This window comes from Oenanthe melanoleuca, chromosome 25 (assembly GCF_029582105.1).
Source record: "Oenanthe melanoleuca isolate GR-GAL-2019-014 chromosome 25, OMel1.0, whole genome shotgun sequence".
Lineage (NCBI taxonomy): Eukaryota > Metazoa > Chordata > Aves > Passeriformes > Muscicapidae > Oenanthe > Oenanthe melanoleuca.
The window spans coordinates 1,154,251-1,171,262 of record NC_079358.1 but is presented as its reverse complement, the minus strand read 5'-3'; the positions used below and the strand labels follow the sequence as shown (position 1 = coordinate 1,171,262).

General features: G+C 39.8%; 1 protein-coding gene, 1 long non-coding RNA gene and 1 other non-coding gene across 6 annotated transcripts; 2 read left to right on the top strand and 1 right to left on the bottom strand.

Annotated features, from left to right (window-relative positions):
• The first annotated feature begins 22 nt into the window (after nt 1–22).
• On the top strand, nt 23–15,876 carry KHDC4 (KH domain containing 4, pre-mRNA splicing factor). 3 transcript variants are annotated; one of them, XM_056510879.1, is made up of 14 exons: nt 24–122; nt 211–451; nt 2,739–2,861; nt 3,164–3,243; nt 4,114–4,166; nt 4,591–4,754; nt 5,849–6,060; nt 6,392–6,452; nt 7,343–7,400; nt 7,516–7,769; nt 8,936–9,091; nt 9,974–10,086; nt 13,101–13,192; nt 15,617–15,876. In XM_056510879.1, the coding sequence occupies exons 1-14, from the start codon at nt 76–78 to the stop codon at nt 15,814–15,816; spliced, it is 1,854 nt and encodes a 617-aa protein (XP_056366854.1). In that variant the 5' UTR covers nt 24–75; the 3' UTR covers nt 15,817–15,876. The 3 variants fall into 3 exon arrangements, with proteins under 3 accessions (XP_056366855.1, XP_056366854.1, XP_056366853.1); XM_056510878.1 differs by having other exon boundaries at nt 2,733–2,861; XM_056510880.1 differs by having other exon boundaries at nt 23–122; nt 2,733–2,861; nt 10,002–10,086; nt 13,101–15,876.
• Nucleotides 5,643–5,771, top strand: LOC130263513 (small Cajal body-specific RNA 4). The gene has a single exon (XR_008842351.1). It is a non-coding gene; the product is annotated as a small Cajal body-specific RNA 4 (non-coding RNA).
• Nucleotides 13,461–16,918, bottom strand: LOC130263378 (uncharacterized). 2 transcript variants are annotated; one of them, XR_008842317.1, is made up of 6 exons: nt 16,746–16,918; nt 15,048–16,694; nt 14,374–14,882; nt 13,858–14,283; nt 13,564–13,785; nt 13,461–13,531 (listed from the first exon to the last, which is right to left on the bottom strand). It is a non-coding gene; the product is annotated as an uncharacterized LOC130263378 (long non-coding RNA). The 2 variants fall into 2 exon arrangements; XR_008842316.1 differs by lacking the exon at nt 13,461–13,531 and having other exon boundaries at nt 13,695–13,785; nt 14,446–14,882; nt 16,746–16,917.
• Between the last annotated feature and the right edge of the window lie 94 nt (nt 16,919–17,012).

The following is a 17,012-nucleotide window of genomic DNA, read 5'->3' as shown; positions in this document are numbered from 1 at the left end:
CCCGTCTCCATGACAACCACCGGAAGCGGCGCGGCGGGAGCGGGCCGGAAGTGACGCGCGGCAGCCGTGGCGGCCATGTCGGCGGGCGGCGGAGCGCAGCGGGACGCGGGGGCCGCGGGCGGGTGAGGCGCGGCCGCGGCGGCTCGGCCATCCCCGCTCCCCCTCATGGCAGCGCCTCACTCTCCTCACCTCACTCTCCGTGTTTTCCAGGCGCCGCAGCAAGTGGGATCAACCCGGCCCCGCGCCCAATTTCCTCCTCCCCGGCACGGCGCCGCTGCCCGGGCGGCCGTTCCCCGGTGGGGGCGGCGATGGCGGCGCTGCCGTGGCCGGATCCGAGAGTTCCGCCGCTCCCTCAGGAGCGCTGGATGCGGCTGCGGCCGTGGCGGCCAAAATCAACGCCATGCTGATGGCCAAAGGGAAGCTGAAACCGGCGCCCAGCACGGCGGATAAGGTGGGTGGATGGACGCGAGGGTGTCACCGCTGGGTTTTGTCACCGATGAAATCAGAAATAACTAAAAAAATTATTTTTCAGCCAAACAGAAAGCAGTGAATGCCTGTGAGGTCAGCCTGCTGTAGGGAGCTGGAAAACTTTTTATATTCTGAGTTGTAAGAGAAATCTTAAAGAGTTTTTCTTGAAGTGTTATCCAGAGAGAAAAGATGGTGTGTGAAACAACAGCTTTAAAATAGTGGCCCGAGTTATTTTGGTGCCAGCAGGAGCTGTATGTCCAAGTCCTAAAAGCTTTTTCAGCCTTGGCTGAGCCTGATGAGCTCAGGCACTTGCACTGGATGATCCCTGTGTGTTCCTCTTAGATAATCTCTGAGTTTTCTATTCTAAAGCAAGTGTAACTTAAAGCCACTTTTCCAGTCCCAGGCACAGTCTTGTCTGGCTCTTCTGCCTGTGCTAGAGCCAAGTTTAGAAGCTGTTTCAAGTTTCATGGGATCACAGGGTGGTTTGGCTTGGGAGGGACCTTCCCCTGTCCCAGCCCCATCCAGCCTGGCCTTGGGCACTTCCAGCTTCTCTGGGCTCCTGTGCCAGGGCCTGCCACCCTCCCAGGGAACAATTCCTGCCCAAAATCCCATCTAACCCTGCCCTCTGGCATTTTAAAATCATTGTCCCATTACTATGTGCCATGGTAAAAAGTCCTTTTTGTAAATCCTCTTCAGGCCCTGGCAGGGGCTCTGAGCCCTTCCCTTCCCTTCCCTTCCCTTCCCTTCCCTTCCCTTCCCTTCCCTTCCCTTCCCTTCCCTTCCCTTCCCTTCCCTGTTTCCATCCAAACTTGTTGAAATAAAAAATGAACAAGAAGTGTGGCTTTTGTGCTGTTGTGCTTCATTTTTTTTCACACTGTGCCAGTCTTGCTCATTTTGCCATGGGATTTACTCCCAGATAAAAAAATAGTGGGAAATTGTCACAAATTCTCTTTAATTGTTTCCCTGTCACTTCTGGGGCTGAAACCACCTCTGCAGCCTTTTTCCTGTGAGAGATGATGGGATTTGCTGCTCAGTGCTGAACAATCCACCCAGAATGGAATTCCCAGCTGGAAGGACACAGGGCCTGGTTTCAGGGAGCCTCCACAGTCACAGCCCATGGAAATAAAATCCATTTGCTGACTGGCACTTTGAGACATCCAGAAATTGGCAGATGCTGGTGCTGTCTCATTCTCCCAGCTCTGTTTTTGTCACAAGCTCCAGTAGCACTCTGGCATCCTGTGACAAACTGTTTTGCTCTGGGAACCATTAATCAAGTAATTAATGTGCATTTAGGGTGCCAATTTTTATTGCACAGATTTTTCTTTAAATTTTTTAATATAGTAACAAATGTATAAATTATGCATCTAGTTCTTCAGTGCATATGCTGGTTATGGTAGAACATGTTCAGTGAAGGCATTTCTAGAGTAATTAACTCTGATGACCTTTCAGGTTGTGAGGGAATTGAAATTAAGGAGCTGCAGGTTAATGAATGTACTGTTTTTTTTAAAGAGTTTAAAGAGCAGTTTAAAGTCAGTTTAAAGCCTCTGTAGCTGCCTTGTAGCTCTCCTACAAGTGCTTTAAGTGATATTTTTGACAGTGGATGGGTGATCCTGGAAGGTTCTTTTTTTTTTTTTTTTTTTTTTAATAAAGTCTTGTTTTACCTTTATGTCCCCAAAATTAATTTCAGAATATTTAGAAGGCTGTAGATCTTTGTGGTAATTCCCAACTCTTCCACTGTATTTTCTGGATCTTCTGAATCTGTGACTGTGGCTTTTTATTTCTTAGCCTGACACAGCCCTGTCTTAAGAAAAGATGGGGAGAGTTCTGTGTAGTCTGGGTGAGTTCAGACCTTGAACAAAAATTCTAAATTCTGGTGAGAGGAGCAGGAGCTACAAACATGAAATAAATGTTTCATTGGCTTCTCAGATTTCTGTCAGATCTGCCAGTTCAAGTGTAAAATGAATTTTTACACTTTTGGTTTCTGTTCAAGCAGCTCTACAGCTCAGTTCCACATCATATACAGAACAGAAACATTAATTACTCTGTTAATACATGCTGAATATAAAGCTGGTGTGTTTATTTGGGCTCAGGGCTGTGAGGAGGCAGATCAAGATTAGGTCCAGTGTGCTTTTCACTAATCTCTGTCAAGATTTTCCCTTTAGAAAAACCAGAAGGACATTCACCCCTTGAGCTCTGCTCTCAGTTTATTTTTCTTACATCACTTCTTTCCACCCACTGGTCTTTTGCAATGATTCTTGTTGAAGCTGCAGGCTCTGGGAAAAGGTCCAGCCACGAGTAAAAGCAAAGATGACCTTGTGGTGGCAGAGGTGGAGATCAACGACGTCCCCCTGACCTGCAGGAACCTGCTGACCAGGGGCCAGACCCAGGATGAGGTGAGTGCCATTCCCAGGGAGCTCTGAGCTGTCCTGGCAGCTTCACTCAGGAGATCAGCTTCATCTGGAAGGTTAAAAGAACTTGCAGTGAACTTTGTTCAGTCCTTCTGGAAAACTGAAGGTGTTGGTTTAGTTTGTTGGTTTGCTCAGTAAATCATTATATGATGACTTCAGAGCCAGCATCAGTCTCTTAGCAGTTGATTAATGATTTCTGGGGTTTTTTACAGCAGCATTATGTAAACTCTGCTGTTCTGTGCCTTGTTTGTTACTCTGTGTCACTGGGCTTTGTACATTTTTTGCAGATCAGTCGCCTGAGTGGAGCAGCTGTCTCCACTCGAGGGAGGTTCATGACTGCAGAAGAGAAAGCCAAAGTGGGACCTGGGTTGGTATTTCTGTTTTTGGAGGTTCTGCTTCTTTTCTCCTGAGGTGACAAAGTGCTGAGGTTCCTGTTTGGTTGGTTCTCTGTGAGCAGTGTCACCAATAAATTTGGTGATCATCACCCTGACAGATCACACTGTGCTCAGTCCCCACAGTGAGGAGAGAAAGGACTCTGCACAATTAAATGTGAATCCAGCAAAAACTGTTTCTTTACTTCTAATATCATTTATATTTACCTTTTATCTTTGTTTGCACAGTCACACATTATTTAATTGGCAGCTCTGCTTTGTCCATGCATCTCTTGATTGCTAGCTGCACTCTGTCCACGAGGCAAGCACGTGTCTTTTTCCTAATCTAATAAGATTAATTAGATTAAGTATGCTTGACACCAGAAGTGTCATTTTAGTCAGGTTGACACCCCTATGTTATGTCAGTAACTTTATTTTACTTCTTTTTGCAACATCAGCTTTTTTATGCACAGAGATGACCTCATTCAGAAGGGTTAGGATGGTTTATTTAGTAAATGTTCATTTTCCTGTAAATATGATCCTACACCACAGAACACTTGCAACTTCCAAAATATAAAATTCCTTGCTGCTTTTAGTTGGTGAACCATTTATGTTGGCAAGCCAATTAAAGTTGTCAGTGGTGTAACTTTTATGAGTCATCAACTCCTGAATCATATTTTCAGTGCAGAACTTTTCTGCCTAAGCACTGTGATACTCAAGGAATTCATATTCTGTTATCTGGAGGGCTTTTCAGATTTTTATCAAGACTTTCTGTATGTAGTGACTGTAGTATAATTAGATTGGATCCACTATTATTGTGTTGTATGTGGATTTAGTTGAATATTTGGATTTTTTTTTTTTTCCAGAGATCGTCCTTTGTATCTTCACGTTCAGGGTCAGACACGGGAGCTGGTTGACAGTGAGTACAAAACATCCTTTCTGCTTTTTCTCTCCCTGTTTGTGATGAAGGGTTTGTCTGAGTGGCTGTGTTGGATTTGGTGTTGATAACAGACTCCATTCAAACATTGATACTGAGGTCTCTGCTCAGAAATCCCTGAGGTGCCACGTGCTGCATTCAGCAGGAAATCAAAGCTTGGGATAGATTGCAGAGAATGTGAGGGAGTGTGAGGTGCAGCTCATATCTCACTGATAACACACTGAACCCTCTGGGGGAAGAACCTTTTCCTATATCCAACCTAAACCTGCCCTGACACAGCTCCAGCCCTTCCCTGAGGATCCTCTGTGATCATCCTGGCCCCACTGCAAGATGCAATCCTGTCACAGAATGTGGCAAGTGACCCTGGGCAGCTGAATAAGAATGAATTTTGTGTTTTCTCAACCAGGAGCTGTGAACAGAATCAAAGAGATCATTACCAATGGAGTAGTGAAAGCAGCCACAGGGTCCAGCCCCACCTTCAATGGAGCCACAGTGACTGTGTATCACCAGCCAGCCCCCATCACTCAGATAACTCCAGCTGTTGGCCAAAAACCTCCATTCCAGTCAGGGGTGAGTGATCCTTTGCTTTGGATTTCATTGAATATCCCTGCTTACAACATCTACCTTTTACAAAGCAAACATGTCATGTGCTATTCATTTTTTAAAAAATAACAAACCTACAACACAAAAGATGAAAAAACACCCCAAAAAAATCACCCCCTTATTGTGTTGTTGTCCTGGTTTGCAGGACAGGTGTCTGCCAATAAAGATAGAAACTTCTCTTTGAAATGGAGAATGTAAACCCCCTCCCTCCAAATTATTATAATATTGAAATTAAGGGGCTCTCAGGCAAAGATAGGGAGGCAAAGATAGGGGAATTAGGAATAACAGTTCTTTACTAGGAAAATTAAAATAGAAATACAGTATTACACAGAACAATCCCAACCCTGCCAGAGTCAGAATCCAAGCTGACACCCGTCAGTCAGTCAGGGTGTTGGCACAGTCCCATTCAATGGTGGCTGCATCCTCCTGCAGTGGCAGATGTGGTTCAGCTGGAGCAGTGCTCCTGGAGAAGGTGCAGTTTCCTCTGAAGGTGCAGGGATGATGTGGAAAGGTCTGGTTTTCCTCTGGAATCCAGTGGAAAGAAGGTTCCTTGCTGTCCCAAATGTCAGTTTTTATCTGGTAGGAAAGGCTTGGCTCCTCCCCTGGCTGGAGCATCTCCCAGTGGGATGATGGAATTTTATCAGTCATGCCCTGGGACTCAGTGGCCATGAACAGGAGATATCTCCTGGAGGGAGGATGGGCTGTGGGAAGATAAAGATGATTGCCCAGCTGGTTTAAAGATGGCCCATGAGCAGATAATATGTGCCAGGAGATCAGGGTCACTGCCCCAGCTGGGTTAACAGATGGGGACAGAATCCACATTTCTGGTCACACCAACCCCACACAGTTGTGAAATCTGGAGGACTGGAAAGACTGAGTCTGGAGTGTGAGACTCAGGTGACAGTGACCTCCTAAAAGAAAAGGGATGGAGAGAGCAGTCCTACTTGCAGAGAAGCACAGGGCTCACTGTGCCATCTGACACTGACCCCTTCTGTCTGTCACAGCAGTGACATCAACATCCTATTCATGTGAAATATTAAATTTTTGCTGTTCATTTCCAGATGCATTATGTCCAGGACAAGTTATTTGTTGGGCTGGAACATGCTGTTCCAACATTTAATGTGAAGGAGAAGGTGGAAGGGCCTGGCTGCTCCTACTTGCAGCACATTCAGATTGAAACTGGTGCCAAAGTGTTTCTTCGTGGGAAAGGCTCAGGTTGCATAGAGCCAGCATCAGGCAGAGAAGCCTTTGAGCCCATGTACATCTACATCAGGTATGGGGGAGTTCCAAAAAAATATTTAAAAAATCCAGTTGGTCAGTCAGGAATGTTAATAAGTGTTTAATCTCTGTGGGGAATTCTTAATTTTGAGTGATTTAATGCTTAATGAAATACTTAATTTCATTAAGCATTAAAGTACTAAATATTTCATTAAGCATTAAAGTATTTAAAATTAAATGAAATAAGTTTCTAAATCTTGTTTGACTTCAGTAGTGGTGTCTCTAAAGTGATAAAGGTGATTTTGTGATAGGGCAAAGAAGGAGCTCCCAAATTTGGCAGAAAAGTTTGTTTTTACAAGGTTGTTGTTTTTTTTTTTTATTTTCAGTCACCCAAAACCAGAAGGTTTGGCAGCTGCTAAAAAGCTGTGTGAGAACCTGTTGCAAACTGTGAGTAACTTCTACAAATATGAGATTTCAGAGCTCTTTGTAGTTTTGGAGTGTGCTTGGCTAAGAAATTCTTAATACTTTTTGCTCCTTGCTTCCTTTGCTTCAGCTTTACATGATGTCCTGAGCTGCACTGTGTGCTTTAGGAAAAATAAAGTGATGGGTGTAGCAAAAAAATACTAGAAAATCTCTCACATGTACAGAGAGAAAATTAAATTTCTCAGCTTCTTTTGTATGAATGGAAATAAAGTCCTGGAAAGTCTTTCAGTTGATAATTGAGTATGGGCTATGAAATCTCTTGAAAAATATTTAGAAGATTTTTTTATTCTGAGGCTTTATTGTGGTCTTTAATTTGCCACTCTCTTTCCTATGAAAGATTATCCCATAATTGACACAAATCTGCCACAGAGGCCATTAGGATCAGGGGGATGTTTTTTGGGGTTTTGGTGGGTGGGTTAAGTTTGGGGTTTTGCTGTCCTTGTTCACAGTGTGTTCTGTAATCAGCATTCCCTCACATAGTTATGGGGAATGACATAAAGCTTAATATTGTAAATACATTTTTATTAATATTGTGAATATATTTTTGTCTGGTTAATGTTGTGAATATATTTTTTATGGTTGATATTTTAAATACATTTTTACTGTCTGGTTAATAGTGTAAATGCATTTTTGTTGTCTGGTTAATGTAAATACATATTATTGTCTGGTTAATACTGTAAATATGTTTTTATTGTCTGGTTAATATTGTAAATATATTTTTTGTGGTTAATGTTGTAAATATATTTTTTGTGGTTAATGTTGTAAATATATTTTTTGTGGTTAATAGTGTAAATACATTTTTTATTGCCTGGTTAATATTGGTTTTATTGTCTAATCTCTGAAATTCTCTGCAGGTTCATGCTGAGTACTCCCGATTTGTGAACCAGATAACCACTGCAGTTCCCCTGGCAGGTAAATCTCAGCAAGAACTCAGCCTTGGTAACTCCAGCTTCTTTTCCATTTGGAATGAAACTGGATATTTTGCTGAGGATGGCAGAACTGATCTCCTTTCTCCCTCTCCCCCCAGGCTTCACCCAACCAGCCACAATCAACAGCGTCCCTTCCCAGCCCTCCTATTACCCCTCCAATGGGTACCAGGCTGGTTATCCTGTGGTGCCCCCTCCTCAGCAGCCTGTCCAGCCTCCCTATGGGGTGCCAGGGATTGTGCCCCCTGCAGTGCCCCTGGCTCCTGGAGTCCTGCCCACGCTGCCCACGGCCGTGCCGCCCGTGCCCACCCAGTACCCCATTGCTCAGGTGCAGCCTCCAGCCAGCACTGGCCAGGTACAGCCCAGGCTCATTTATGGGACACACAAAATACTTTGGTAGATGGAGAATCCTTCTTGAGTGTGTGGTTGCACAAACTTGGTTGGGTAATTTTCTAAAAAAGCAGCTAATAAAGGTTATTTATTGCAGAAGCACATTAGTTTCCAAGGCACTGTCACAGACATTAAAGTCTTTATTAAGTTTAGTTTAGTGTTTTAAGTTAAAGCAGAAGCTGGTTTTGAAGATTTTAGTGCAGCAATTCTTATTTTGTCCTTGGGTGTTGAGGCTATAAAAGCAGTGGCAGCAAAGCAGAAAGGCAAAAGCACTAACTCTTCCTAATACTAATTTTTATATAGGATTTTTTTGCCAAGCTAAGATGCAAGCTTGGGCTGTTACTTCTCAACTTACTAGAATTTTAATTTTTTAGCACACTAGGTTGAGTATAACCTATGCATATGACTTTTGTTCCATTTAGAAAATGTAAGCAGTACTTTTGCTGTAGCTCTATTATGTCTAAGTCTTGTTTACAACTCTGGGCTTGGAGCTTCTGCTGAAGATATCAGTATGTTTTGACCTTCACTAGAACTTAAGCTACTACTGTGGAATTCAGACTTTTTACTTATTAAAAGCACTACAGCTTTTACTAAAATTTACTGACTTACTTTATGTGTAAGTGGCTTAATATACTTCAATTCATCTAAAGGCTTTAATTTTTTGCACTTTGATTTTTCTTTGAAGGATTCAGAGAATCCTTTAACTTACTGACTTCAACACTTGAGGGCTTTCTTTTTGTTTTTGTTTTTTTTATTTGTGGGGTTTTGTTGGTTGGTTTGGGGTTTTTTGTTGTTGTTCTTCTAAGCAACTGAATTGTCATGTGGCAGCTTCCTACTGCATTTTTCATATTTCCTCTTTACAGCAAGGACATTTTTGGGGGTGGGGGCTCATTTCTGAGGGGCATCATCACACTCTGATGCCCCTGTGTTTAAATTACAGATGGGGATTTGTTTGAGGTGGGAGCATTCTCTAAATGAATGTTTTTACCTCTTCAGCTATGAGTTTTCCTATAATCTGGAGAAGTTCCCTGTGTGTTCTGCTCCTTTGTATGACACTGCATTGAATGAACACTTTACATGCACAATATCAAATTTTTCTTGTTTTTTTTCTCTCCAACTTGTACCTGGCAGAGTCCTCTGAGTGCTCCTTTCCTTCCTGCTGCCCCAGTAAAAACCACCATGCCAACTGGTAGCCAGCCCCAGGTGCAGCCCCATCCCCAGGGCCAAAAGAGACGTTTCACCGAGGAGCTGCCTGATGAGAGAGAGTCAGGACTGCTGGGATACCAGGTGGAATAAAATCAGCAATTTTACTTCCCTCACCCAGGCAGAGTGGGGTTGGTGAGAGGTTCTGCTAGAGCAGGTTGCTGGAGCAGCAGTGCAGGGCTTTGGGCAGAGGGCAGTGCCCACATTTTGCTGTCTCTGAGTGGAAGCACTGCTCTAAAACTGGGGTTTAACTCATTCCAGCTGCTTTCATCCCTTCCCAAAAACCAATGGTGCATCCAGGTCACAGACATGACAAGAGTGTGGCACTGCTTCCCTTCAAGGGAGTTTATTTGGGGCTTTATTGGAATTCTTATTAGAATTTAGTTGGGCTTTTTAAGGGGGAGGGAGATGTAATAACTTCCAGTTTTTCCCATTTACCTTGCAGGTTGCACTTGAGAGGATTTCCAGAAGTCTAGTTTAAAAGCTTGATTTGTTTTTTAGCTAGTTAGATCATTTTTAGAAAAAATAATTTTGAGTTCTTCCAATTTGCATGGGAGCAAAGGGAGTGTCTAGAAATGTTTCACAGGCAGAACCCTTAATAAAATATTAAAAGCTTTGCCTGGAGGCAATAAGGAACTGCCTGATACTAGAATCTCAAGCAGATTCCTGTGGCATGAGGAGGTTCAGTGTTCAGAATTAGCTGGCTGAGGAGGTGATAGGTGATCCAGGAAGGGAGCAGCTCTTTATTGTCCTGACAAGGTGGAGTAGGTGATGAGGAGTCTTCAGAGTGGTGCTCAGGCATTTTCCTACCAGTATTTTTAGGAAAAAAAAAACATTTTTGTATAGCAAAATGCTTAGAAATTCCATATGCTCTGAAAGGTTGGGTTTCCTAACAGTATCATTAAGGAGCTGTAGCTGTGGTTGTAGTTGTAGATTTGCTAATGCCGTGTGTTTTTCTGCTCATAGCATGGACCCATTCATATGACTAATTTAGGTACAGGCTTCTCCAGTGGGAGCGAAATGGAGGGAAGCACGGCCAAGGCAGCCAGTTCCTCAGGAAAGGAGAGAGAGAGGGACAGGTGGGTGAGCAAATCCACTCTGCTGCTCTGATCTCACACTTTTTCTTCATGTTCTCTTGGTTGTGTGGAACCCTGCTGTGTTTTACACCATTTAATTCATGTGGAGTAATAGTGAACGAGCTTGGGTCACAGTGACGTGTCTGAACAAAACCAGGCTGGGCTCTGTGTGCACCAGCCAAACCACAGTTATTTATTTATTTATTTATTTATTTTATTTAATTATTTTATTACTTATTTATTTATTTATTTATTTAAATGTGTATATATAATATATATGCATATGTATATATATGTATATGTGTATGTATAGATACATTTATAATACATGTATGTGTATATATATAATACATGTATGTATATATATATATATACATGCATATATATATATGTGTATATATGTGTATATATATTATTTATATACACCATTTAATCCATGTGTAGTAATAGTGAACGAGCTTGGGTCACAGTGACATGTCTAAACAAAACCAGCCTGTGCTCTGTATGCACCAGCCAAACTATACATTTATTTATTTATTTATTGATTGATTGATTGATTGATTTATCTTTATTTATTTATTTATTTATTTATTTATTTATTTATTTAATATGTGTGTATATATATATGTGTGTGTATATAATATATATGCATACGTATATATATGTATATGTGTGTATATAGGTATATATATAATACATGTATGTATATGTATGATACATGTACGTATATATATTTGTGTATATATAATATATGTGTATATATGTGTATATATATTATTTATATACACCATTTAATTCATGTGTAGTAATAGTGAACGAGCTTGGGTCACAGTGACATGTCTGAACAAAACCAGCCTGTGCTCTGTATGCACCAGCCAAACTATACATTTATTTATTTATTTATTTATTTATTTATTTATCTTTATTTATTTATTTAATATGTGTATATATATGTATGTGTGTATATAATATACATGCATACGTATATATATGTATATGTGTGTATGCAGGTATATATATAATACATGTATGTATATGTATGATACATGTATGTATATATATTTGTGTATATATAATATATGTGTATATATGTGTATATATATTATTTATATACACCATTTAATTCATGTGTAGTAATAGTGAACGAGCTTGGGTCACAGTGACGTGTCTGAACAAAACCAGCCTGTGCTCTGTATGCACCAGCCAAACTATACATTTATTGATTGATTGATTGATTGATTGATTGATTTATCTTTATTTATTTATTTGTTTATTTATTTATTTATTTAATATGTGTATATATATGTATGTGTGTATACAATATACATGCATACGTATATATATGTATATGTGTGTATGTAGGTATATATATAATACATGTATGTATATGTATGATACATGTATGTATATATATTTGTGTATATATAATATATGTGTATATATGTGTATATATATTATTTATATACACCATTTAATTCATGTGTTGTAATAGTGAATGAGCTTGGGTCACAGTGACATGTCTGAACAAAACCAGGCTGGGCTCTGTGTGCACCAGCCAAACTATAGTTAGTTATTTATATTTATTTATTTATATATTTATATTTATATGTGTGTATGTATACATATAATAAATATGTATATATAATATATATGTACATATAATATATATATGTGTGTATGTATATATGTGTATATATAAGATATATGTATATATATGCATATGTCTGTATGTATACATATAATAAATATGTATATATAATATATATGTACATATAATATATATGTGTGTAGGTATATATGTGTATATATAAGATATATGTATATATATGCATGTGTGTATGTATACATATAATAAATATGTATATATAATATATATGTACATATAATATATATGTGTGTATGTATATATGTGTATATATAAGATATATGTATATATATGCATGTGTGTATGTATACATATAATAAATATGTATATGTAATATATATGTACAGATAACATGTATAATATATGTGTGTATGTATATATGTGTATATATATGTGTACATGTATATATGTGTATATATAATATATATGTACATGTATGTATGTGTATATATAATATATATGTGTATGTATACAATATATATGTATTATTTATATATTTTATCTTTTTCTCCATATTTTGCTGCCTAGTTGTTTTTCTGCATTTTTTACTATTTTTTTCTGTATATTTCTTAGTTTATACCAATGTTTAAATGAGCCATTTTTAAGGATTTTTTTTCTACGACTTGTTAAAACCCTTCAAAGCCACTAAAACATAAATTGTGCTAAATCAAGAAAAAAAAAACACAACTAAAAAACAAAATACCAAAATTAAAAAACCCAAACCAGCAAAGTTCTAAACAGCCACAAATCATCATACCTACTGCAAAACATATAAACAGCATAAAAGCACCAATTAAAAATATATAATCACATAAACAGTAGTCTTAAAATGTATAATTAAATAACAAATCAGCCTCTACATAATCATATTAATTTGCTGTCCAAAAATCCTATTTCTCCCACAATTAATGTTATGTCTGGAGTCTCTTCTGTTTTCATTCAGAGTCAGGATTAAAAAATAAATAAAATAAAATAAAATAAAATAAAAGTGGATTTTCAGGGGGTTTTTTTGTTGTTTATTAAATCTTATCTAAAGTATAGAAAGTTCATGAACACTTCTTGCTATCATCTAAAATGAGCAAAATGGAGATTAATTCAGCTGCTACAAAAAGCTAAACTGTTCAATAAAGAATTAACACCTCTATTATTTATACTTTTAACCCAATAATTAAATAATAGAAATATATAAAAAATAATTTAAAGTTCAACTCCTCAGACCAAGGGCTGAGTTAATGTAGTAGTTTTGGTTTATTAATTTGAATTTTTTTGATTGTCTAAAAATACCTTTACAAACCAGCACAGTTAGGAATTTGATTTTTATTACCTTTGATTTTTAGCTTGGTTAAAAACCAAAAAATCTTCTTTTAAACAGGCAGTTGATGCCTCCACCAGCTTTTCCTGTCACTGGAATGAAATCAGAATCAGAAGAAAGAAAAGGTGTGGGGTCTTTACCAGGCAACCATGGTGAGTGCAGCAGCTCAAACACCCCTAAAATCCAGTTTATTATCCAAAACACACCTAAAATCCAGTTTATTATCCAAAACACACCTAAAATCCAGTTTCTTTTTCCAAATCCAGTTTATTATCCAAAACACACCTAAAATCCAGTTTCTTTTTCCAAATCCAGTTTCTTTACTCAAACACCCCTAAAATCCAGTTTCTTTTCTCAAATCCACTTTCCTTTCCCAAACACCCCTAAAATCCAATTTCTTTTCTCAAATCCAGTTTCCTTTCCCAAACATCCCTAAAATCCAGTTTCTTTCCCCAAACTACCCTGTAAATCCATTTTCTTTTCCCAAACACCTCTATAAATCCATTTTTTTTCCCCCAAACACCCCTGTAAATCCATTTTCTTTTCCCAAACACTTCTGTAAATCCAATTTTCTTTCCCCAAACATTCCTAAAATCCAGTTCCCTTTCCCAAATGAGCTGGTGCTGGTTTTAACAGGTGAATATTTTTTTTTTTTTGGTTGTTCTGTGTTGAAGTACAAAGCAGGATTTCTCCTTTCCTAGGGCTCAGCAAGGGTTTGAATTTGCTCAGAAATGCAGGATTTCTCCTTTCCTGGGATGAATTTGCTCAGAAATTCAGGATTTCACCTTTCCTAGGGCTCAGAAATGCAGGATTTCACCATTCTTGGGGCTCAGAAATGCAGGATTTCACCTTTCCTGGGGCTCAGCAAGGGTTTGAATTTAATCAGAAATGCAGGATTTCTCCTTTCCTGGGATGAATTTGCTCAGAAATGCAGGATTTCACCTTTCCTGGGGCTCAGAAATTCAGGATTTCACCATTCTTGGGGCTCAGAAATGCAGGATTTCACCTTTCCTGGGGCTCAGCAAAGGTTTGAATTTAATCAGAAATGCAGGATTTCACCTTTCCTGGGATGAATTTGCTCAGAAATGCAGGATTTCACCTTTCCTGGGGCTCAGAAATGCAGGATTTCACCTTTCCTGGGATGAATTTGCTCAGAAATTCAGGATTTCACCTTTCCTGGGGTGAATTTGCTCAGAAATTCAGGATTTCACCTTTCCTGGGGCTCAGAAATGCAGGATTTCACCTTTAGGGCTCAGCAATGGTTTGAATTTGCTCAGAAATTTAGGATTTCATCTTTCCTGGGGTGAATTTGCTCAGAAAATCAGGATTTCACCTTTCCTGGGGCTCAGAATTTCAGGATTTCACCTTTCCTGGGGTGAATTTGCTCAGAAATGCAGGATTTCACCTTTCCTGGGATGAATTTGCTCAGAAATGCAGGATTTCACCTTTCCTGGGGCTTAGAAATTCAGGATTTCACCTTTCCTGGGGCTCAGAAATTCAGGATTTCACCATTCTTGGGGCTCAGAAATGCAGGATTTCATCTTTCATGGGGCTCAGAAATTCAGGATTTCACCTTTCCAGGGATGAATTTGCTCAGAAATTCAGGATTTCACCATTCTTGGGGCTCAGAAATGCAGGATTTCACCTTTCCTGGGGCTCAGCAAAGGTTTGAATTTAATCAGAAATGCAGGATTTCACCTTTCCTGGGATGAATTTGCTCAGAAATGCAGGATTTCACCTTTCCTGGGGCTCAGAATTTCAGGATTTCACCATTCTTGGGGCTCAGAAATGCATGATTTCTCCTTTCCTGGGATGAATTTGCTCAGAAATGCAGGATTTCACCTTTCCTGGGGTGAATTTGCTCAGAAATGCAGGATTTCACCTTTCCTGGGGCTCAGCAAGGGTTTGAATTTAATCAGAAATGCAGGATTTCACCTTTCCTGGGATGAATTTGCTCAGAAATGCAGGATTTCTCCTTTCCTGGGGCTTAGAAATTCAGGATTTCACCTTTCCTGGGGCTCAGAAATTCAGGATTTCACCTTTCCTGGGGCTCAGAAATTCAGGATTTCACCTTTCCTGGGGCTCAGCAAAGGTTTGAATTTGCTCAGAAATGCAATTATGGAACTCAGCCTGGTTAACCCTAGTTCTTCTGCAGTCTTTGCTCCCAGCCATTGCTCTGCTGTTAGCTGCCTTTTGAAGCAAATTTCTACTTTTCTTTGTTGATCTCTTTAAGGGTGAAATTGCCCTGGCTGAGAGCCATTTGCTAACTTGACCTTTTCTGTGTGTTTCTTTCTTGTTTCTCTGTTCTCTTACATGGTTCTGGTGGATCACATGGCTGTTGCTGCTGCTGTTTCCTGTGACCATCGACCTTGGATGACCTTGTGACCTCAAAATGGTGTCCAACTAACAATTTACAATTAACATCTTTTTTTTTTTATTATTATTATTATTGTTATTAACTCGTTTTGGGGTATTTTATCTCTTTTTTTTTTGTTGTTGTTGTTGTTCGTTTTGTTTTTATTTTTTTTTCCTTCTTTGGGGCCTGGGTGGGGCTTGTTTTGTTTTTCCCCTCCTAGATCATCAAGCCAAGAAGATGAAAACTGCAGAGAAGGGCTTTGGATTGGTGGCTTATGCTGGAGATTCATCAGATGAAGAGGAGGAACATGGTGGCCATAAAAATGCAAGTACTTTTTCACAGGGCTGGAGTTTGGGGTACCAATACCCATCCTCACAACAGAGAGCTAAACAACAGATGCCTTTCTGGATGGCACCATAAAAACTGCACAAGAAGTTTTCATTCATCTGGTTTTTTCCCCCTCTAGCAATAATGCATGTATATTCCAGAACTGAACTTGGCAAAGATGTGTTGTTTTTACATTTGCAGAAGCCAATTTCCCCTTGGAAGGGCTCCATTGTTTTTTAAAAAAAAAAAAATCCTCATTTTGGCAGTGTGTTTGTCAATTTTAAAAAGGAATATTTGGAATAGCATCCTGATGGGGTTAGTCCCTTGTGCAAGGGAGAAGTGCTGTAAAGAGGAACCAGGGAAGCCTCTTGGGCCATATTTTTGTTTTTCCCAAATAATTTAAAGGGAAGAGTCAGTGACACTGACTTCACTCTGCATTTGCATTTTTTGAGTGCTCCTGCTGTCAGCCCCAGTGATCTACTGGTGACTCAGCCTCAATTTTGGACTTTCACCAGAGGGAAGGAACATCCAGAAGTTGTGAAAAACTTGAGCATCACGTTTGGTTGTTTTTATTTCAAACATCTCCTGTAACTCAGCTTGGTTTTGTTTTGAAATGTGACTTTACCAATCCCACAAGTTTTTGTTCCAGCCAGATGTTGGGGTGGGGGGATGCTCAGGTTTTTGGATTTTTGGAAGGTTCACTTTACCCCAGCTGGACTTTGGCACTGTAACCCTGGTACAGAATTGTTTCTGCTCACCCCAGGACTCATTCCCACCCAGCAGGAATTCCTTTTTCAGAGACTCATCTTTATATCTTCCCTCATTCATGGATTCCACCAGAGCCAGAAGGTTGCAGGGTGGTTTCCCAAAGGGCAGCATTTGGGTCCAGCAGCTCCTGCCTCATGTGCAGACCTGAAAATGAGTTTTTTGACTTGATTTTGGACTGTTTTGGACAAGAACTGCACCAGGGGCTGTGTGGGATGGGCTGGTGCAGCCAGAACTCTTGCATGGAGCACTGCCACTGCTCCAAGGCAGCTTTTGGGACAGGAGCTGTGCTTTTCAGAAGGGGCTGTGTCACTGCTGCAGCCAGGACAGCCTCACCTGTACAAACCTCAGCTTTCCCATGTCTTGTAAATAATTAGAACCATACTTTCATTATAAATAAATGTATAAATATTCTGCTTCCTGCTGCTGCTTTGGGTGAGGGTTGGAGCTGCAGACCCTGATGGGGGTGATGTGGGGATGGGGAAGGGATGGGGATGGGGGGACCCCAAGGGTCGAGGGAGGGG